The sequence below is a fragment of the Bombina bombina genome, chromosome 1, assembly GCF_027579735.1.
Source record: "Bombina bombina isolate aBomBom1 chromosome 1, aBomBom1.pri, whole genome shotgun sequence".
Classification (NCBI taxonomy): domain Eukaryota; kingdom Metazoa; phylum Chordata; class Amphibia; order Anura; family Bombinatoridae; genus Bombina; species Bombina bombina.
The window spans coordinates 1,213,632,249-1,213,654,805 of NC_069499.1; the positions used below are offsets into that span (position 1 = coordinate 1,213,632,249).

The 22,557-nt window shown below is 42.1% G+C and overlaps 1 protein-coding gene across 1 annotated transcript in view; it reads left to right on the top strand.

Moving 5' to 3' along the window:
* The window catches only part of PLS3 (plastin 3), a 169,238-nt gene that overhangs the window by 62,806 nt on the left and 83,875 nt on the right, over positions 1-22,557 (top strand). The window contains exons 6-10 of the mRNA XM_053718738.1: positions 1,208-1,289; positions 1,633-1,798; positions 3,577-3,719; positions 12,748-12,843; positions 12,975-13,170. Coding sequence (XP_053574713.1) covers positions 1,208-1,289; positions 1,633-1,798; positions 3,577-3,719; positions 12,748-12,843; positions 12,975-13,170 — 683 coding nt within the window. The remainder of the gene's footprint in view (positions 1-1,207; positions 1,290-1,632; positions 1,799-3,576; positions 3,720-12,747; positions 12,844-12,974; positions 13,171-22,557) is intronic.

The following is a 22,557-nucleotide window of genomic DNA, read 5'->3' on the forward strand; positions in this document are numbered from 1 at the left end:
ATCATGCATACATACATAACATGCATGCATGCATAACATACATACATAACATACATACATAACATGCATTTAAAAATGTACGTTTTGGCCTTTTTTACCACATTAATCTAGAGCAGGGATGGCAACCCTTTTTCAGAGTGTATTCCCAAATTGTTGATACTCAAAACAAGCATCCATGACACCTTTTTTTAATAATTGTAAGGGGCTTTAAGGAAATGTTTAAAATGCTTTTTTGTTTTTAATTGATAATACATTTCAACAAAGCTTGAAGGGGCACTTAAGTCTGAAATTGCATGCTTTACAAGTTTAATTTAAACAACTTTCTAATTTTCTTATGTTACTTCAAATATGCTTTGTTTTTTTGTATCCTTTGTTAATGAGTAAAACTAAGGAGCTGCATATGATTTCAGGAGCGTGCACATGTCTTACTCTCTATGGCAGCAGTTTGCAACTTTGTAACATTGCTACAATGATTGTTGCAAATACTGCCAGCATAGAGTGCCAATTGCATGTGCACATTCCTGAAGTCCTATGAATCTACCCAATACCAAGAGAATAAGCAAATTTGATAATAAAAAAAAAAAAAAGTAAACTGAAAATGTGTTTAAAATCGCATGCTCTATCTGAATCGGTAAAGTTTAATTGACTTAATAGTTCCATTTCTGATGTATTGCATGGATTCATAAGAAAAATAAGTAAATACTGCAATTATTTTAGTTAGTGGTGTATGTTCACCCTCTGATTAGGTATGGGCGAATGTTTACATTCAAATTTGAATGTTATTGTAGAAATTCGATTTACATAATTGAATGTTGGTAAGAATGAATATTCTTAAAAATTCTATTGTTATTTACAGTTTTTGAATGTCACATTCATATTCGAATATTATATTTATTAAACACAGTTGTAGACTAGAAATACTATTTCGATGTAATATTTGAATAACGAATATTTTCAAATGTTATTGAAAAATTCAAAAACGAAAATAGAATGTAATATAAACATTCAAAATTTGATATGAACAAATGTATCAAAATTTGTTTTGAATTTTTAGAAACATTCGCCCATCCCCTACCTCTGATCTAGAGTTTTCTCAATCTCTTATCAGACTTTTGACTTTTGCCTAAATTTCAGAACATCAAAATTCAGTCTTCTACATTTATTATATCAAAGCTGAAATATTTGTTTGTTTTTATTTTTTGACCAGTAAAATGATCAATTTGTCTGTTGCTGACACTATTGATGAAAGGGCAATAAACAAGAAAAAGCTGACCCCATTCACCATCCAGGTAATATATAATTTGCCTAAATACTTACACTTAAAATAATGTTCAAGCTGAATGACCAATTAAATAGAATGAGCAAGTTCATGCAAAATTTTATAGAAAATGCTAGCTAAATTTAGTAATTATTGTGATACAGCAAAGCTATAAATTGCAAGGTACTTTGGTTAAAACTGTCTCTTTTTCCACATAAAAGGGATTATTTGCAGCAGAGATGAAATCATTTCTAAAAGGCATGATAGTACTTGCTATAGATAATATCTAAAAGTCAAGCCTTAATATTGGCTGTAGAATATTATAGAATTATTACAAACTATAACTAGTCTGAATATATGTTTCCTATTCACAGGAAAATTTGAACCTGGCATTGAACTCTTCATCAGCTATTGGATGTCATGTGGTGAATATTGGAGCAGAAGACCTTAAAGCTGGCAAACCTCACCTGGTGCTTGGCCTTCTTTGGCAAATCATTAAGATTGGTTTGTTTGCAGACATTGAGATCAGCAGAAATGAAGGTAATATATTAGTATTGATTAACAAATAGATCTGTGGTTATAAATAATAGATTAATTTGAGGATATTTAATTTGGCCACAGATGTTCGGCAGGAAATCAAAGCTAAAGAAATGTACAGTTTTGCAGTTCAGTAAAATATGGTTATGGTTTTAAACAGAATTCTATTAAAGGGACATACTGGTTCATAATATATTGAGAGCCAAAGTGTATTAATAAAATAGAACCTTCCCACAAATCTGCTGCGTTGCTCATCTGTAGAGTACTGAATGTTCTGCTGTCTCCAGTGTTTTACTCCGCCCATATGCACACTACATTGCATTACAAAGTAATTGTAGCCAATCCAGAGCAGATATGAAACTAATGCACAAAAAGTAATGGAAAACACCAGAGGTATTAATGATATAAGTAATTTCCAGGTGAGTGTTTTCTAGAAAGTATGCATCAGGGTGTTAAATTTAAAATAGAGTACTTTTTTTGCCTCCTAATGTAAGGACTCTTATATCCCTTTAAGTAATTTTCAAAATGTATAGAAATATCAGGAATTTTTACTCCAAAATCTTTGCTTCTGCAAGCATTTATTTTATGTATTTAGGCATCCCTGTCCTGAAGAGACACCAGCATGCTTCCCTTTCAGGCGATATTTGTGATTTCATTTTTTTTGTATTGTTTTAAACACTTTTACTTAAGCTTGCACTCCTCCCCATTATTTAGTGATTTAGTGTGTGTCATAGAAAGGGGAGCTACTGGAAAGCTTGGAAAATCGGTGTCAATGTTATGCTGAATCTACCTTGCTGTTTTTTTAGGTATAGCTTTAACATGGGTTAGACCAGGGGTGCCCAATAGGTAGATCAGGATCTACCAGTAGATCCCGAAGACGCTGTTGTTAGATTGCGGCCGATGTGATCAAAATGATGTGGTCAAGTAACACGATCTCCACACTGGGGCGTGAGTAGAATATAGTTGCTAGGGATACTGCTTTATCTACGGCTGTGTGAAGGGGTAGGTCATTAAACAGTTTTCGGGTTGCTCCTGTTAACCTGAATTATGTCATTGCTACTTTTGTTGTCAGGATTAATCTGTTGTATCTTTATGCTTTTGCACATCCATGTGTTGCTAAATCATGCAACCTTAAAGGGATATGGAACACATTTCTTTTTCATGATTCAGATATAGAGCATGCAGTTTTAAACAACTTTCTAATTTACTCCTATTATCAATTTTTCTTCATTTTCTTTTATCTTTATTTAAAAAAGGAGGAATGTAAGCTTAGGAGTCGGCACATTTTTAGTGGGTGGATCTCGTTGAGCTGGTCATTTAAAAAGTAGATCCCAAGACACAGGGCACCCCTGAGTTAGACAATGCTTGATTCACTTTGGTTCAAAGGCCAGGAGGGTTAGCGTAAACTGCTCCTGAAATAGGTTCTGATATTTTTATGTGAATGAGTTTTCCCTCTAAGGGCAGTTTTGTGTGAGGCCCAGCAGTGAAGCAGTTAATAAACAATACAGACTTCAATGTGTGGTTCCCCTATTACTGTTTTACTGCTGGGCCGCACACTAAACTTGCCTTAGAGGGAACACTAAAGGTTGATACTTTTGTTCCATTTTCAAAAGTAAAAATTTCCACATAAGGGTGGTTACAAAAGATGAGAATGAAGATCACTTTGTAACTTGAATCCAAAATAAGGCAGTTGTAATAATGTTCTCCACCAGAAGAACTTTACATACAACTTTACTTTGCAGCTTTACCATAATTGACCCCCTGACTGTTGTGTGTTCCAGCTCTGGCAGCATTGCTTCGTGAGGGAGAGACTTTAGAAGATCTGATGAAATTGTCTCCAGAAGAACTGCTCTTGAGATGGGCAAACTTCCATTTAGAAAATGCTGGCGGGCAGAAAATCAATAATTTCAGCACAGATATTAAGGTATGTGTACAAGACTTCTAGTAATAAAACATGGTACACTATATGGCCAAAAGTTTGTGGACACCTCTACTAATGTATTGTGTTCAGGTGTTTCTGCTGCACTGATTGCAAACAGGTGCTTAAAATTCAGTTATGAAATGTCCAATAGCTCAGTGACATGACACTTTAACAGGATGTCTGAAATGTCTGCCCTGGTTAATTGTAAAAACTGTTGTGAAGTAGAAGCGTTTAGAAACAAGAACAGTCCAGACACTAAATGTTAGCCCATGCAAAAACACTGAGGGGGCTGCCGAAAGTTGAAAGGCTTAGCACATAAAATATCTGTTGCACCACTCTACAGGGTTCCAAACTTTCTCTGGAAGCAACATCAGCACAAGAACTGTGCGTTGGAAGTTTCATAAAAAAGGGTTCCATGGCCAAGCAGCTGTACACAAGCCTTAAATGAACATGCGCAATGTCAAAGTCAACTGAAGTGGTGTAAAGCACACCACCACTGGACTCTTGAGCAGTGTAAACGTGTTCTCTGGAGTGATAAATCGTACATCATGGACTGTCTGTGGGAAGAGTCTGGGTGCATATTGCCTACTGTAAGTTTAGTGGAGTAGGGATAATGGCTTGATGCCGTTTCCAGCATTTGGACTAGGCCCCTTAGTTTGAGTGAAGAGTCATCTTAATACTACAGGATACAAAGACATTATAGACCACTTTGTGGCACCAGTTTGGGGAATGCCCTTTCTGGCTCCAGCATGACTTTGTTCTTGTGCACAAAGCAAAATCCATAAATATATGGTTTTATTAGTTTGGTGTGGAGAACCTCAAGTGGCCTGCCCAGAGCCTTAACCTTCACCCCATTGAACACCTTTGGCGTGAATTGAAATGTCGATTGTGAGCCAGACCTTCTCATCCAACATCAGTGCCTGACCTCACAAATGCGCATTTGGCTAAATAGGCACAAATTCCCATAGATGTACACTACAAAATCTTGTGGAAAATCCTCTCAGAAGAATAACTACATATTAATAACCATGATTTTGGAAAGGTATCGCCAACAATCTCACATAGGTGCAATTGTCAGGTGTCCTCATACTTTTGGTCATATAGCCCCTGGTTTCTCAACAGCCGGGCCGTGGCCCAGTACCGGGCCGTGATAGCCCTGCTGGTGGGCCCTGACCTGTAATGCCCCCACTGCACACTCTTACCCCACTGCACACAAGGGGCAGACTGAGACCAATCAAGGCCCCAGGAAAACTGTCTCACACTGACCCAAATGTATTCAAATGTATGCAAATGAGCATGGTAGCCTCCCTGCCCTAACCCCAACAGGCCCATCAACCTCCAGAGCCAGGACCCCCAACATTAAGGGCCAAAGAACGGGCTCCCAACCTCCAGGGCCAGACCTCACACCCCATGGTCCTCACAGCGACAGACCCTCGGCAGGACCCCCACACTCCAGGGCCCATATATATATATATATATATATATATATATATATATATATATATATATATATATATATATATATATATATATATATATATATATATATATATATATATATACACATACACATACTACCGGGCCCTGAAAAAGTTCAGCTAAAATTTACCGGGCCTTGAGGTCACTTTGGTTGAGAACCACTGATATAGCCTATATTAAACCAATAGTGACTAGTCTTACCCAGAGTATGGTTTTGTACAACATGCTTCATGATTTACTGTTTGTCTTGTCCATATAATGTCTATTTTCACCCATAAAAAAATCATAACAGTTTTGCGCTACCTTGTTTACTAATTTTAAATCCTGCAAACAGTTGCTGTCCTGAGTTTGACTGCTTTATGCAATTAATCTATTTTTTATTTTTTCTCTATTGCATCCAATGGATTTGCCCTTTTCTGCTCTTTTTTCCTTCAGCTCACTGACTTTGGTAATTCTGTTAAGGTACATATTAATTAATGTAACTGGGATTTGACTGAGATCTTTTTTACACCTCATATAGCTTTATGTTTATTTCTTTTATATCCCACATGGTCTCTTTCATGCTCTTCTTGACCGTAACCCCATATTGTTTTGCATTGTCTATTTTCATTTATACCCCTGTAGCCTTTTCTCTTGTTAAGTGTATTCAGTCCACGGATCATCCATTACTTATGGGATATATTCCCTTCCCAACAGGAAGTTGCAAGAAGATCACCCAAGCAGAGCTGCTATATAGCTCCTCCCCTCCACGTCATATCCAGTCATTCTCTTGCAACTCTCAACATAGTAGGAAGGTGTGAGAGGAGTGTGGAGTTTTTTTATACTTAATTATTTCTTCAATCAAAAGTTTGTTATTTTTAAATGGCACCGGAGTGTGCTGTTTTTTCTCTCAGGCAGTATTTAGAAGAAGAATCTGCCTGCGTTTTCTATGATCTTAGCAGAAGTAACTAAGATCCACTGGCTGTTCTCGCACATTCTGAGGAGTGGGGTAACTTCAGAAAGGGAATAGCATGCGGGTTTCCCTGCAGATGAGGTATGTGCAGTAAATAATTTTTCTAAGGAATGGAATTGACTAGAAAATACTGCTGATACCGATGTAATGTAAGTACAGCCTTAAATGCAGTAGTAGTGACTGGTATCAGGCTGATGAATGTAGGTGCAGTAAAGTAATTTTCTAAGGAATGGAATTTGACTAAGAAAATGCTGTTAATACTGAACTAATATATGAGCCTTAACTGCAGTAGAAGCGACTGGTAGCAGGCTTATTGATAACACTACATAACTTTTAAAATGTATGTTTAAAACATTTACTGGCATGTTATTCGTTTTTGTGAGGTACTTTGGTGATAAATCTTTTGGGGCATGATTTTTTCCACATGGCTGACGTATATTTCTGCATAGAAAAGGTTAACTGAGTTTTCCCACTGTTGTAATATGAGTGGGAGGGGCCTATTTTAGCGCTTTTTTTGCGCAGTTAAAATTCAGTCACAGTCTTCCTGCTTCTTCCTCCTTGATCCAGGACGTCTCTAGAGAACTCAGGGGTCTTCAAAATTCATTTTGAGGGAGGTAATCAGTCACAGCAGACCTGTGACAGTGTGTTTGACTGTGATAAAAACGTTAATTGTTAAATTGGTTATCCGTTTTGGGTATTAAGGGGTTAATCATCCATTTGCTAGTGGGTGCAATACTTTGCTAACTTAATACATTTACTGTGAAAATTTGGTTGCTATAACTGATTTGGTTCATTGTTATTTCAACTGTGACAGTTTTTTTGTGCTTCTTAAAGGCGCAGTAGCGTTTTTTATATTGCTTGTAAACTTATTTGAAAGGTTTTCCAAGCTTGCTAGTCTCATTGCTAGTCTGTTTAAACATGTCTGACACAGATGAATCTGTTTGTTCACTATGTTTGAAGGCCAATGTGGAGCGCCATAGAAATATGTGTACTAAATGTATTGATGTCACTTTAAATAAAAGTCAGTCTTTATCTGTAAAGAAATTATCACCAGACAACGAGGGGGAAGTTATGCCGACTAACTCTCCTCACGTGTCAGTACCTTCGCCTCCCGCTCAGGAGGCGCGTGATATTGTGGCGCCAAGTACATCAGAGAGGCCCTTACAAATCACTTTGCAAGACATGGCTGCTGTTATGACAGAAGTATTATCTAAATTGCCAGAATTAAGAGGCAAGCGCAATAGCTCTGGGTTCAGGACAGAGCGCGCTGATGATGGGAGAGCCATGTCCGATACTGCGTCACAATTTGCAGAACATGAGGACGGAGAGCTTCATTCTGTGGGTGACGGATTTGATCCAGGGAAACCGGATTCAGAGATCTCTAATTTTAAATTTAAGCTTGAGAACCTCCGTGTATTGCTAGGGGAGGTTTTAGCGGCTCTGAATGACTGTAACACAGTTGCAATTCCAGAGAAATTATGTAGGCTGGATAGATACTATGCGGTGCCGGTGTGTACTGACGTTTTTCCTATACCTAAAAGGCTTACAGAAATTATTAGCAAGGAGTGGGATAGACCCGGTGTGCCCTTTTCCCCACCTCCTATATTTAGAAAAATGTTTCCAATAGACGCCACTACACGGGACTTATGGCAGACGGTCCCTAAGGTGGAGGGAGCAGTTTCTACTTCAGCTAAACGTACCACTATCCCGGTGGAGGATAGTTGTGCTTTTTCGGATCCAATGGATAAAAAATTAGAAGGTTACCTTAAGAAAATGTTTGTTCAACAAGGTTTTATCTTACAGCCCCTTGCATGCATTGCGTCTGTCACTGCTGCTGCGGCATTCTGGTTTGAGTCTCTGGAAGAGGCCATTCGCACAGCTCCATTGGACGAGATTATGGACAAGCTTAAAGCACTTAAGATAGCTAACGCATTTGTTTCTGATGCCGTTGTACATTTAACCAAACGAACGGCTAAGAACTCCGGATTCGCCATCCAGGCGCGCAGAGCGCTATGGCTTAAATCCTGGTCAGCTGACGTGACTTCTAAATCCTAAATTGCTTAATATTCCTTTCAAAGGGCAGACCTTATTCGGGCCCGGCTTGAAAGAAATTATTGGTGACATTACTGGAGGTAAGGGTCATACTCTTCCTCAGGACAGGGCCAAATCAAAGGCCAAACAGTCTAATTTTCGTGCCTTTCGTAACTTCAAGGCAGGAGCAGCATCAACTTCCTCCGCTCCAAAACAGGAAGGAACTGTTGCTCGTTACAGACAGGGCTGGAAAGCTAACCAGTCCTGGGACAAGGGCAAGCAGGCCAGAAAACCTACTTCTGCCCCTAAGACAGCATGAAGAGAGGGCCCCCTATCCGGAAACGGATCTAGTGGGGGGCAGACTTTCTCTCTTCGCCCAGGCTTGGGCAAGAGATGTCCAGGATCCCTGGGCGTTGGAGATCATATCTCAGGGATATCTTCTGCACTTCAAAGCTTCTCCTCCACAAGGGAGATTTCATCTTTCAAGGTTATCAGCAAACCAAATAAAGAAAGAGGCATTTCTACGCTGTGTACAAGACCTCTTAGTAATGGGGGTGATCCACCCAGTTCCGCGGACGGAACAAGGGCAAGGTTTTTACTCAAATCTGTTTGTGGTTCCCAAGAAAGAGGGAACCTTCAGACCAATCTTGGACCTAAAAATCTTAAACAAATTCCTAAGAGTGCCATCATTCAAAATGGAAACTATTCAAACCATCCTACCCATGATCCAAGAGGGTCAATACATGACCACAGTGGACTTAAAGGATGCATACCTTCACATACCGATTCACAAGGATCATTATCGGTACCTAAGATTTGCCTTTCTAGACAGGCATTACCAGTTTGTAGCTCTTCCCTTCGGGTTAGCTACAGCCCCGAGAATCTTTACAAAGGTTCTGGGCTCACTTCTGGCGGTGCTAAGACCGCGAGGCATTGCGGTGGCTCCGTATCTAGACGACATCCTGATACAGGTGTCAAGCTTTCAAATTGCCAAATCTCATACAGAGATAGTTCTGGCATTTCTGAGGTCGCATGGGTGGAAGGTGAACGTGGAAAAGAGTTCTCTATTACCACTCACAAGGGTTCCCTTCCTGGGGACTCTTATAGATTCTATAGAGATGAAGATTTACCTGACAAAGTCCAGGTTATCAAAGCTTCTGAATGCTTGCCGTGTCCTTCATTCCATTCCACGCCCGTCAGTCGCTCAGTGCATGGAAGTAATCGGCTTAATGGTAGCGGCAATGGACATAGTGCCATTTGCGAGCCTGCATCTCAGACCGCTGCAATTATGCATGCTAAGTCAGTGGAATGGGGATTACTCAGATTTGTCCCCTCTACTAAATCTGGATCAAGAGACCAGAGATTCTCTTCTCTGGTGGCTTTCTCGGGTCCATCTGTCCAAGGGGATGACCTTTCGCAGGCCAGATTGGACGATTGTAACAACAGATGCCAGCCTTCTAGGTTGGGGCGCAGTCTGGAACTCCCTGAAGGCTCAAGGATTATGGACTCAGGAGGAGAAACTCCTCCCAATAAATATTCTGGAGTTGAGAGCAATATTCAATGCTCTTCTAGCTTGGCCTCAGCTAGCAACACTGAGGTTCATCAGATTTCAGTCGGACAACATCACGACTGTGGCTTACATCAACCATCAAGGGGGAACCAGAAGTTCCCTAGCGATGTTAGAAGTCTCAAAGATAATTCGCTGGGCAGAGTCTCACTCTTGCCACCTGTCAGCGATCTACATCCCAGGCGTGGAGAACTGGGAGGCGGACTTTCTAAGTCGCCAGTCTTTTCATCCGGGGGAGTGGGAACTTCATCCGGAGGTCTTCGCTCAACTGATTCATCGTTGGGGCACACCAGAACTAGATCTCATGGCTTCTCGCCAGAACGCCAAGCTTCCTTGTTACGGATCCAGGTCCAGGGACCCGGGAGCGGCGCTGATAGATGCTCTGGCAGCCCCTTGGGTTTTCAACATGGCTTATGTATTTCCACCATTTCCGCTGCTACCTCGACTGATTGCCAAGATCAGACAGGAGAGAGCATCAGTGATTTTGATAGCGCCTGCGTGGCCACGCAGGACCTGGTATGCAGACCTAGTGGACATGTCGTCCTGTCCACCATGGTCTCTGCCTCTGAGGCAGGACCTTCTAATACAAGGTCCGTTCAACCATCCAAATCTAATTTCTCTGAGGCTGACTGCATGGAGATTGAACGCTTGATCCTATCAAAGCATGGCTTCTTGGAGTCGGTTATTGATACCTTAATACAGGCACGGAAGCCTGTTACCAGAAAAATTTACCATAAGATATGGCGTAAATATTTATATTGGTGCGAATCCAAGAGTTACTCATGGAGTAAGGTTAGGATTCCTAGGATATTGTCCTTTCTACAAGAGGGTTTAGAAAAGGGCTTATCTGCTAGTTCGTTGAAGGGACAGATTTCTGCTCTGTCTATTCTCTTACACAAACGTCTGGCAGAAGTTCCAGACGTCCAGGCTTTTTGTCAGGCTTTGGCTAGGATTAAGCCTGTGTTTAAGACTGTTGCTCCTCCGTGGAGCTTAAACTTGGTTCTTAAAGTTCTTCAAAGGGTTCCGTTTGAACCCCTTCATTCCATTGATATTAAACTTTTATCTTGGAAAGTTCTGTTTTTGATGGCTATTTCCTCGGCTCGAAGAGTCTCTGTGTTATCTGCCTTACATTGTGATTCTCCTTATCTGATTTTCCATTCAGACAAGGTAGTTCTGCGTACTAAACCTGGGTTTTTACCAAAGGTAGTTTCTAACAGGAATATCAATCAGGAGATTGTTGTTCCATCATTATGTCCTAATCCTTCTTCAAAGAAGGAACGACTTTTGCATAATCTGGACGTAGTCTGTGCCCTGAAGTTCTATTTACAGGCAACTAAAGATTTTCGTCAAACTTCTTCCCTGTTTGTCGTGTACTCTGGACAGAGGAGAGGTCAAAAAGCTTTGGCAACCTCTCTCTCCTTTTGGCTTCGTAGCATAATACGTTTAGCCTATGAGACTGCTGGACAGCAGCCCCCTGAAAGAATTACAGCTCATTCCACTAGAGCTGTGGCTTCCACCTGGGCCTTTAAGAATGAGGCCTCTGTTGAACAGATTTGCAAGGCTGCAACTTGGTCTTCGCTTCACACTTTTTCAAAATTTTACAAATTTGACACTTTTGCTTCTTCGGAGGCTGTTTTTGGGAGAAAGGTTCTACAGGCAGTGGTTCCTTCCGTTTAAGTTCCTGCCTTATCCCTCCCATCATCCGTGTACTTTAGCTTTGGTATTGGTATCCCATAAGTAATGGATGATCCGTGGACTGAATACACTTAACAAGAGAAAACATAATTTATGCTTACCTGATAATTTTATTTCTCTTGTAGTGTATTCAGTCCACGGCCCGCCCTGTCTTTTTTAAGGCAGATCTAAATTTTAATTAAAACTCCAGTCACCACTGCTCCCTATGGTTTCTCCTTTCTTGTCTTGTTTCGGTCGAATGACTGGATATGACGTGGAGGGGAGGAGCTATATAGCAGCTCTGCTTGGGTGATCCTCTTGCAACTTCCTGTTGGGAAGGGAATATATCCCATAAGTAATGGATGATCCGTGGACTGAATACACTACAAGAGAAATAAATTTATCAGGTAAGCATAAATTATGTTTTTTTCATTATATCACATGTAGCCTTATGTTCAACTTCCTTTAGCAGAGGGTGTAGATTTATGAAGAGCATTTACCTTTTATAGTAATTTAATCCTTTTGAAGGCAGATATGGGCAGACTAAATAGGCATGGCTTTTACTTGTTTTGAAATGTAAGAATTTAATTAAAGTTGATGTTACTTTAACCTTTATTGGAGGTCTATTCCATGAGCTAAGAACCTTTTCTGTAAAGGATTAAGTTCACAACTTAATACTTAACCTACTACCTTTCATCCCTGGCATTGCACTTTTAGTAAAATTACCCTTCAACCTCCACGTTTATGAAATCCCTTAATACTGTATATTTGAAAGTTTCTATTGTATCACCCCTCTTTTATCCATATTAAATATGTATTTATTTTATTGCATCTAACACCTCTTCCTACACAACTAAGTGTTCTACTAGTTTCACCTGCAATGCTACAGCATAGTTTACTGAAGCCATCTTCTTTTGATGCTGTCACTAGAGTGGAAACAAGCCTATTATTAACATTTGTGCTTTTTGTATCTTAAAGGCATAATTAAACAGCCATGCATTGTATTAAGAAATGCAAACTTCACACTGAACTGGATCGTTCTTAGGGGACTAGATAAGAGTTCTGTGAACTTTTTCTGTAATTAAACATCCTAGGAGGTATGAACTTTATAAATGTCTTTCTACATCATTTAGGATTTGAAATGTTAAAGAAACCCTCAATCTTTTTGAGCATTTCTGCCATTCTCACACACTTCATGCTCTGAGTTTAGTGTTTTTATTATATCGCTCACTAGTGTGGGCTTCTGTCCTACTGGTCAGAATGTAATGTTTTAGCTTTTACATGTGTTGTTAAGTCACGTCTTATAGATGATTTATTATTATTTGCAGGATTCAAGGGCTTATTTCCAGATTTTGAATCAAATTGCACCCAAAGGACAGAAAGAGGGTGAAGAGAGGATTGACATTAACATGTCTGGCTTCAGTGTAAGTAACTGATGTAAGCTTCTTTGCCTTGTGAAACACAGCTAGCTAGTTGTCGGAATCATGAAAGAAAAATGCAGGTTTCATGTAACTATAAGCAATATAATTAATATTCATTTTATTTGCTCAAACAGGAAAAAGATGACCTGAAGAGGGCAGATTTCATGCTGCAGCAGGCAGATCGTCTAGGCTGCAGGCAGTTTGTTACACCTGCTGATGTTGTCAGTGGAAATCCCAAACTGAATCTGGCCTTTGTGGCTAATCTGTTCAACAAGTACCCAGCTCTTACCAAACCAGAGAACCAAGATATTGACTGGAATTTATTAGAAGGTTAGTATTCTGTTAAAGGGACATTCTACTTGAAAATGTTTGTTTAAAAAGATAATCCCTTTATTACCCATTCCTCAGTTTTGCATAACCAACACTGTTATATTAATACACTTTTTACCTCTGCGATTACCTTGTATCTAAGCCTCTGCAGACTGCCTCTTTTTCAGGTCTTTTGACAGGGTTGCATTTTAGCCAATCAATGCTGACTCATAAATAACTGCACGGGAGAGAGCACAATGTTATCTATATGGCAGACAAGAGCTAAAGCACTCCAGTTAAAGTGTCAAAATGTATTCAGATAAAAGGCGGCCTTCAAAGTCTTAGAAATTTGCATATAAGCCTACCTAGGTTTAGCTTTCAACAAAGAATACCAAGAGAACAAAGCAAATTTGCTGATAATATTCAAATAGAAAGTTGTTTAAAATTGCATGTCTGAATCATTAAAGTTTAATTTTGACTAGACTGTCCCTTTAACCACTTCTTGGCTAAACTTGACTCAAGTATCCTGTTCCTTCTAAATAAGGGAGAGTCCACAGCTGCATTCATTACTTGTGGGAATACAGACCCTGGCCACCAGGAGGAGGTAAAGACACCACAGCCAAAGGCTCAAATACCTCCCCCCTGCATTCCTCATCCCCCAGTCATTCTTTGCCTTTCGTCACAGGAGGTTGGCAGAGAAGTGTCAGAGGTTTTTTCAGAGTAGTTCTTATGAGGGGTACCTGCCCTTCGGGATGGAACTGGAGTTTTAAGTAGTCTTGTGAGCCTCTCAGTGAGAGCATTGATGAAAGTTAGTCTGAAAATGCAGGGAGAGTCTTTCTGCGAAGCCATCCAGAATCAGATTAACAGCTCCTATAAGCAATCAGCGTTGACAAATTTTGCTTGCTTTCTTCACTCAAGTCCATGTCAGAGGCGCTGCTACTATCTGTCAAACTTGAACCATGTTGATGTTCCACGGATTGGATTCCGGTAAGATCGTTTAATTTTATACACACATTAACTATAGAAGATAGGGTCTCGGTGGGACTCCTTTATCTTTATGGAATTGAGGGTTAATATCTCCTGAGGGGGATTGTTGAACAGTGGGGTCTTTTTAATCATGTTTGTTATGTGATTTTAACTGCGTATGTGTAAGGAGACTTTTTAGGCTTGTTGGTTGATGCGGAACATACAGGTTACAGAGCTACGCAGTTTTATTAAGCTGGTATGCTTTTTCTAGCAGGGGCGGTCCTGCGTGAGGCACCATGTAACTAGCTGTAGTCATGTCTCGTTTTCCATTTGTTTCCTGACCGAGTGGCTGCGGAGAAGAGTTAATTTCTCTATCTGTCTGGGTCATAGGAGGTGGTGAGTATCCCAGCCATTGGGGGTGTATGTGCCAGTTTGCTTTTTGTCTAAAACTTTTAATTGAAATTATGGAGGTGTCTGATATTCTAGAGGATTCCTCTGATACAGATTTTGATACCTGCGTATGTTGTAAGGAGGACCGGGTAGACCAGCCTGCTCAATTATGTTCTGTATCCCGCAATAGGGTGTTCTCTTCTAACAATGTTGAGATGTTAGAGACCACTGAGCCGTCTACCTCTGCAGTTCCCCTAAGTGCCATTACTCCTTCGTCTGAGGGAGACTTTTTTTCCACCGGAGGTTACTGCGCGTTTTCGCATGGCCATCTATATAGCTTTAGCGAGTTTGCCTCTTCCGCCTATGAAGCGAAGCTTTAATCCATGCTGTCCTACACATAAGCCGTCGTGTAAATTGATGATTGTGCCAGAACTGTCATCTGGAGGTGCGGTTCCATCTGAGGCTTCAGAGGTAGAATCTCCGGGGTTGGAATCGCCTGAATTGATTCCTCCGACTGAGGAGATTTTGGCTTTTAGACTTAGAGTGACTGCCCTACGTTTACTCTTGAGAGAGATTTTGGCGATGTTGGAGGTTACCAGTCTTGATCCGTCAGGTGGATCTCAGTCCTCCTGAGTATATCTGATAACTATCTTGATTAGATGAGTGGAGAGGGTTGGATTCTCTCCTTTTATAGTCTCTCTATGTATATAGTTATAGAATCCCAGTCCCGAGCTCCATGGGGGGGGGTTGTGTTGTACACAGGCAGGACCTGTTCGTTGCACACCCTTTTGAATTCTTTTTGGTGCATTTAACCATTTTCTTTTCTAATCTGTCTTGGATTGTTCTGGTTATATCGACTTTGATGGTCGAGATGGATGTCTTCCGATGGAAGCTTCTAAATCTCTGGTTGGGGTGATGTTCCCTCAATTTTATAGATATGTAAGTTTAAGCCTCAGAGCTTGTTTTTATATTTGTTTATTTTTAGTTCCTAGCACTTCTGGAACTTAAGTTTTTTGTTAGTCATGACAGATGTGTCGTACCCTTGATGACAGGCAGGACCTGTTTTGGGTAATAGTTCAGTCTGTTATTTCTTTCTAATATAGAAAAGGAGCCTTTTCTAATTATTCTGGTCTGGGCAAAGTGGGCCCTTCTATACTGAAGGGCAGGCAGGACCTGTCTTCAGTTCTTCTGGATGGGCACTTGATGCTGGATCATATGGGTCCGGGGATCCTAGAGGCTGTAGTTGAGCTTTTCATTCAGTTTTTTCTGGACCAGGAGACTTTTGGAGTCTTGTCCCGGTACACTCTGCAGTGTCAACACTGTGGGTGAACGGTCCAATTAGGGGAGGGGTTTTCTCGTCCTTCTGGGTCCGATGATCTTTAAGCAGAGTTTTCTTGATTTCTCTATTCTGAGAGAATGCACAATGGATTTAGGAAGAAGGTTATCTCTCCTGTCCAAAGTGGTCCAGTGTAGTCTGGTAGTTTCCTCTATGGAACTAGAAGGTGGATGATTAGAATCCGGAGGCTGTTGCCGGATGTACATTTAAAATCATGCTTGTTTAAGCAGGTCTGGTTCTTAGGGACTGTTTTTTTCTTCTGGAACCTCGCTTTGGTCTTCAGTTTTGGAATCCGGGGTTTAATGTATCAGTAGCCTATTTCTAGGTGTTATGGTGGCTCCCAAGTCTTGGCGTTTGTATTTTCCAGCGTCTTTTATTAGGAAAGCTCTTTGCTTTAGAGCTTTTTGAAGTTAAATCTGCTTCGAGTTCTGCCCTCTAATTCACCTTCAGGTCCTAGTTGATGCTGGGTGAATTTAGCCCAGGGCAAGTTTTCAACATGGCTTGGGTTCTTGAATCTGCCTAGAGTCTTTGTGGTTTACCGGTCGCCGACTAGTTCTCCAGTGTTCGGTTCAGCTCTTTCGGTGTTGGGGACTTTTTTCCTAGTCCCCCGAAGCAGTTTTGTCTTGGTCCCTTCCCTGTCAGCAGGGAGAGAGTGGTTTCTGGGGTATGCGAATCAGGATTTTCCTTCCAGTCATCCTTAGGGGTTTTTTCAGTCGAGCATTTGGCTGAAGTCTGGTCTTCTGGATACATGCCAGTTGGGACCTCTTGGTGAGTGGATTATTTCTGAGTTAGTGAGTTTCCTCCTGAGTAGACGGGAGGGTCTCGAATTTGATAGTGGGTGAAGGCCCACTACGGCTCTTGACAGAAATCCATTCTCTGAGCGTGCTCTTCCGGAACGGATGTTCCTTACGATCATCCATTTGATCTATCTATCCAGAAGTTTTCAAATGTATGTCTGAGACTGCAGATGGAGTTCTCATTTGAGGTCCGCAGGACTAGGGCTGAGGGGATTATTTCTGTGACTATCAAGCTGTCGGCTTGGAGTTTAAATTCTGCTGTGGCAGATTTCTTCCTTTTTGAGGAGGTCTATTTTAACCTTCCCCTTTTTGGCCATGTCACTCTTTTTAGAGGATGGCTCGATCCTATCTGGAATGGGCGTCTCTGAGATGGTTGCTCCAATTTTGTCCGTGGGTTCGTAATCACGGGTTAGAGGCTCGCCGTCTTCGGAGTTCCCTTGTTGCAGGGATCTACTGGGTCAGAGTCTCTTTGCATCTGGGGGCAAATTGCGAGGGATCGCTGGGACCTAGTTGAGAGAGGGGTTTTTTTTCTGAAGGGTTCAGTCCTTCAGCTTGTTCCTGGTTCCTCATCACCTATTTTAGGCGTGGAGGACTCCCTCTCCTTTTGTTGGGAGAGCTAGCTTGTCCGGTCTCTCTTTTGGATCCTGGAGTTCTTCTCTTCCCCTCTATAATGAGCTGGTGAAGGACTTGTCTAGCTAGTTCTTCTTCGAAGGGGTGTTCTGCCAGGATAGCCTGCCGGTTGATTTAGCTGTCTGGCATGCAGAGTTTTCAGATTGCTACCATCTGTGGTTCCTTTCTCTGGTATGCTCTTTTGCAAGCAGTTTTTCCTATCAGTTTGTGCTCCAGTTCCAAAGGTTGACTAATCTTCCAGGTATCTTTCGGCGGGGAAGGCAAGTCCATTCCTTGCTCCATTTGTGGTTGGTTCTCCCTTCAGGAGTTACATCAGGTTTCCTTTGTACCTGTTCTGGAGGTGGTCTTTGAATCTTATTCAAGGACTTATTTCGTCTGTAGATTGTTTTTCTACATGTCATAGATTCCTGTGTTGCATTTTGCAACATGTTTTTCTTGTTTGTGGTCTTCCCTTTGATAGGGCTATCCAAGTTTTTCTAACTAAGATGGTGACATCATTGTCCAAATGGGAAGAGGTTCTTCCTTTTTTTGCGGAATCTTCCTTGAGGTTCTGTCAAACTTCATCAGAGTAGTCAGTTTTTACTTTGTTATTCACATCTGGGGGGTGCAAGGTTTTGGAAGCTGATTATCTTCTTCCATACTAGTGGAGTGTTTTTTCGCTGGCTCTAGGAGACAGCGGGACACAAGCCTCCTCAGAGGTCTATGGCTCGTTTCGAGTGCAGTGACAATTTTTGGCTCTCTGACATGAGATCCTATGGTTCTGGTTGTTAGGCGGCTGCTTGATCCTCCTAACAGTCTTACTAATTTTTTTTTTTTTGCTTCTATCAAGGAAGCCTTCGTGAGTTCGGTTTTCTTGCAGGTTGTGGTGCCCTCAGATTGGGCCGCCTCTTATTTGTACCCTCCTGTTGGCTTTCAGTGTCCTCTCTAGCTTTGGTATAATTTTCCCACAAGTAATGAATGCAACTGTGGACTCTCCCTGTATTTAGAAGGAAAACATAAATAATGACTTATCAGATAATTTCCTTTCCTTCGATAAAGGGAGAGTCAACAGCTCCCGCCCATGCTCTCCTGTGGGCGGCCCTAAATTTTTTTTTTTTTCTTCTGGCACCTTTTTTCACCCTGGTATTTCTCCTACTGTTCCTTGTTCCCTCGGCAGAATGATGGGGGATGAGGGAGGCGGGGGAGGCGTTTGAGCCTTTGGCTGGGGTGTCTTTGCCGCCTCCTGGTTGCCAGGTTCTGTATTCCCACAAGTAATGAATGCAGCTGTGGACTCTCCCTGTATCAAAGGAAATTATCTGGTAAGTCATCATAATTTGTTTTTCTGCTAGGGAGCTACCTCTCATTTACAATACAATATACAGCGCTGTCCTTTTTAAGTGCATAATTACATTTTAGAATATAAGAAATGGACTGTATGTTTCATTACAGATTGGATAATCCAGATAATTAATATAATTACTTTTGTTTCTGTCAACAAAGACAAGTTTTTGCATCATAGCCCTATATTTCTCTTACTTTAATTTCTAATTAGTAGCTTGTGACAAAACCAATCTCGCCACTGTACATTGGAGGGCCTGTTATGGAACATTCTTTGGGCTGGAGGTACATGGGCTTAAGGATACCCAGAGACTGCATGGAAATATGGAATTTTATATGCTGGACACCCCATGTACTTTCATACCTCTGTCTTATGTCTATGTCACCCTGTATCCATAAATACAGGATGGGTACAGGGTGTGAGTGCCCCTTGTGGGAGCAATTGTGACTCTATAAGCAAAGTGGGCATAAAAGACTTTATAGCTAATAAGAACTGTTCCTATATTCTGTAATAAGATGTATTCTATGTATGTTTAAGATCTGATTGTGTCTCAGGAGTCTGTCTGGGTAAACTGATTGTGTCATTGTGTGATTATGTTAACTAGACTGCCCAACATCAGATTGTCTGAGTAAACGTTCTTCCCTAGTTAATTAACTTAATATGTTAATCTGTTTTACCTGTGAATAGACAATTGTTTGATGCATTGTTCATATGTTTGCTTTACTGTTAAACCAATGCCCTTTGTAACCTGAAGCCAGGGTGTATAAATCTGTGTGCTGCCTTCAAATAAAGGATATATTCTGTTTAAACCTGAAAACTGGCTGGTTTGTGAATTGCTGATTCCCTATGCAGGACGTTGTTCCCTGGTATTAACCCTTGGTACACTGTTGGTACCGTAACATTGGTGGCAGCGACGGAATGAACCTTATCGCCCAGAAGAGCAACTACACAAGCCAGTAACCTCAGGAAGAGGGGGATTATTACAATACTGACTAAGATGGAAAAGAGAAAAGTAAATTTTGCAGCTTTTAAAAACTTCCTGGAAACAGAAGGAGAGATTGATGGGTACCTTGCGGATTTTGAGAGGCAATGTGCACTACACAAGGTACCCGCAGAGGACTGGGTCACGATATTATCTGGAAAATTATCCGGCCGGGCCAGAGAGGCTTTTCGGGCCATTCCAGATGAGGAAGTCAGGGATTATAATACTGTAAAAGAGGCTCTGCTCTCCAGGTATGCGGTTACACCGGAGGCATACCGGAGACGGTTCAGAGACACTGTTAAATTAGCTGGAGATTCCTACCTTGAGTGGGCATGTAAGGTGCACCGCACAGCAGCTCACTGGATAGCGGGGTGCCAAGCCATATCTGGGGAAGAGGTGCTGCAGCTATTCCTGTTGGAACATTGCTTCGACAAATTACCCGCAGGAGTTCGAGAGTGGGTTCGGGACCGTAAACCCTCCACCCTGCAGGAAGCGGCTCGCTTGGCAGATGAGTATACGGATGCCCGCAAACTGGACATTGCTACCACTAAGCCCCCTGCTAGAGTGGAGTACAGACCCCCAGTCACCCCAGCAGCTGCCAGTTACCAAACCCCGGCGCACCGCTATACCACACGGCCTCCGGCCACGAACTACCCTCAGAGAGCCCTGTTCAATTCGCGGGGCTACTCACAACCTATTCGGTGCTTTAGATGTAAGCAACTAGGGCACAAAAGACCAGAGTGTCCCCTAAACGCAGCGAACCAAGCGCAGTCCTGGAGAAGACCCGCCGGCGGAATCCCACGTAATCCTCAGCCTGCGGCCCGCTACGTAGAGGCGCAAGAATGCTGGAGCATCCTACATGAGGCAGACCTTGTGCAAGCTGCCCACCGGAATAACCGGCAACTGGTTAAAGTGAATGGGAAGAAGGTCAGTGGTCTACGGGATACTGGTGCTACCATGACCTTGCTTCAAAAGAACTTGGTGTCTGAGAAACAGTACACTGGAGACACTGTGGCTGTGAGGGTAGCAGGGGGCGATGTGTTCAGCCTACCTGTTGCCAGGGTACATTTGGATTGGGGAGTGGGCGCTAGACCTGTGAATGTGGGGGTCAAGAAGGACTTACCTGCTGATGTTCTTCTTGGAAATGACTTGGCCCCCCTTGTTTCTGCCTACGCTCCTATGGGTCCCGCTGATGTTAACTCTGTGACTACCCGTGCCCAGATCCGTGCAGCAGAGACTGACCCACCTGCTGCTAAGCCCCAGGACGCCGAGCTCAGTAAATCTCTATCCGCTATTGATATGTGGAGGTCCCGTTACAATGCGCTGATGAAGGAGAAGAGGAGCGCAGAGGAAAAAAGCACGTTTAGAACAGGAATCTCTGCTAGACAAGCTGCACCGACAAACTGCAGAAAACACCAGCTTGAGAGTGGAACATGAAACATTAAAGACAAACTTAGTGACACTGGAGGAGAAGCTGACGCTGGCTCATAGTGAGGTGCAGCAACTCAAGGGCACCCTATGTCAGTATGAAGGGATTGTGGATACCTATAAAGAGCAGGTACAGAAAACTCGTAAAGAAGCTGATGGGATTTTGAAGGACTGTTTGGCCCTGGTCTGGGCACTGAGGAATTTGAACCCTTGTTTGTATGGACAGGAATTCTCTCTCATAACGGGAATACAGATGGATTGTCCCAGCAAACTGACATGCCTACCAGGCGCTCTGGTGGTATATGCCACAGTATATACCCTGGACAGCCGAGCATGACAAACCAGAGGGAGAGGAGTTTGATGGTCCTGTCCCCCAGCAACACGGCTGTTTAGCCAAAGGGGAGACGATTGGTCTCCCCCTCCAGCAGCACAGCTATGTATCCGAAGGGGAGACAGTCGGTCTTCCCCTCCAGCAACCAGGCTCCCACCAGGCTACTTCCATGGTAGTGCTGGCACCCGGGCAGAGTACAGCTGGTCTCTGCCCACCTCGCAACCCACCAATTCAGCGTACCAGTCCCCCACACAGCTGTGGTGAGGCACCTGGACATGGACAAGTTTTCCCCGTACTCAGGTGTAGTAACCATTTATTGTGGGTGGGCTGTACTACTAATTGTGTTTTATGGGTGGGTTGCTGGACTAACCAGGGCACTGACCGGCAGGAGGTCAGATACCCTGTTAGTCTGTTTGGAAAAGGGGAGAGATGTGACAAAACCAATCTCGCCACTGTACATTGGAGGGCCTGTTATGGAACATTCTTTGGGCTGGAGGTACATGGGCTTAAGGATACCCAGAGACTGCATGGAAATATGGAATTTTATATGCTGGACACCCCATGTACTTTCATAACCTCTGTCTTATGTCTATGTCACCCTGTATCCATAAATACAGGATGGGTACAGGGTGTGAGTGCCCCTTGTGGGAGCAATTGTGACTCTATAAGCAAAGTGGGCATAAAAGACTTTATAGCTAATAAGAACTGTTCCTATATTCTGTAATAAGATGTATTCTATGTATGTTTAAGATCTGATTGTGTCTCAGGAGTCTGTCTGGGTAAACTGATTGTGTCATTGTGTGATTATGTTAACTAGACTGCCCAACATCAGATTGTCTGAGTAAACGTTCTTCCCTAGTTAATTAACTTAATATGTTAATCTGTTTTACCTGTGAATAGACAATTGTTTGATGCATTGTTCATATGTTTGCTTTACTGTTAAACCAATGCCCTTTGTAACCTGAAGCCAGGGTGTATAAATCTGTGTGCTGCCTTCAAATAAAGGATATATTCTGTTTAAACCTGAAAACTGGCTGGTTTGTGAATTGCTGATTCCCTATGCAGGACGTTGTTCCCTGGTATTAACCCTTGGTACACTGTTGGTACCGTAACATAGCTCCATACAGTGACAACATTCCAGTTGTAAATTGAATTGGCAGTAAACAAAAACTACAGTACATTAAACTACTGCTTTTTTTGTAAAAATTGTGATTGTCCCACGCTCCGTAT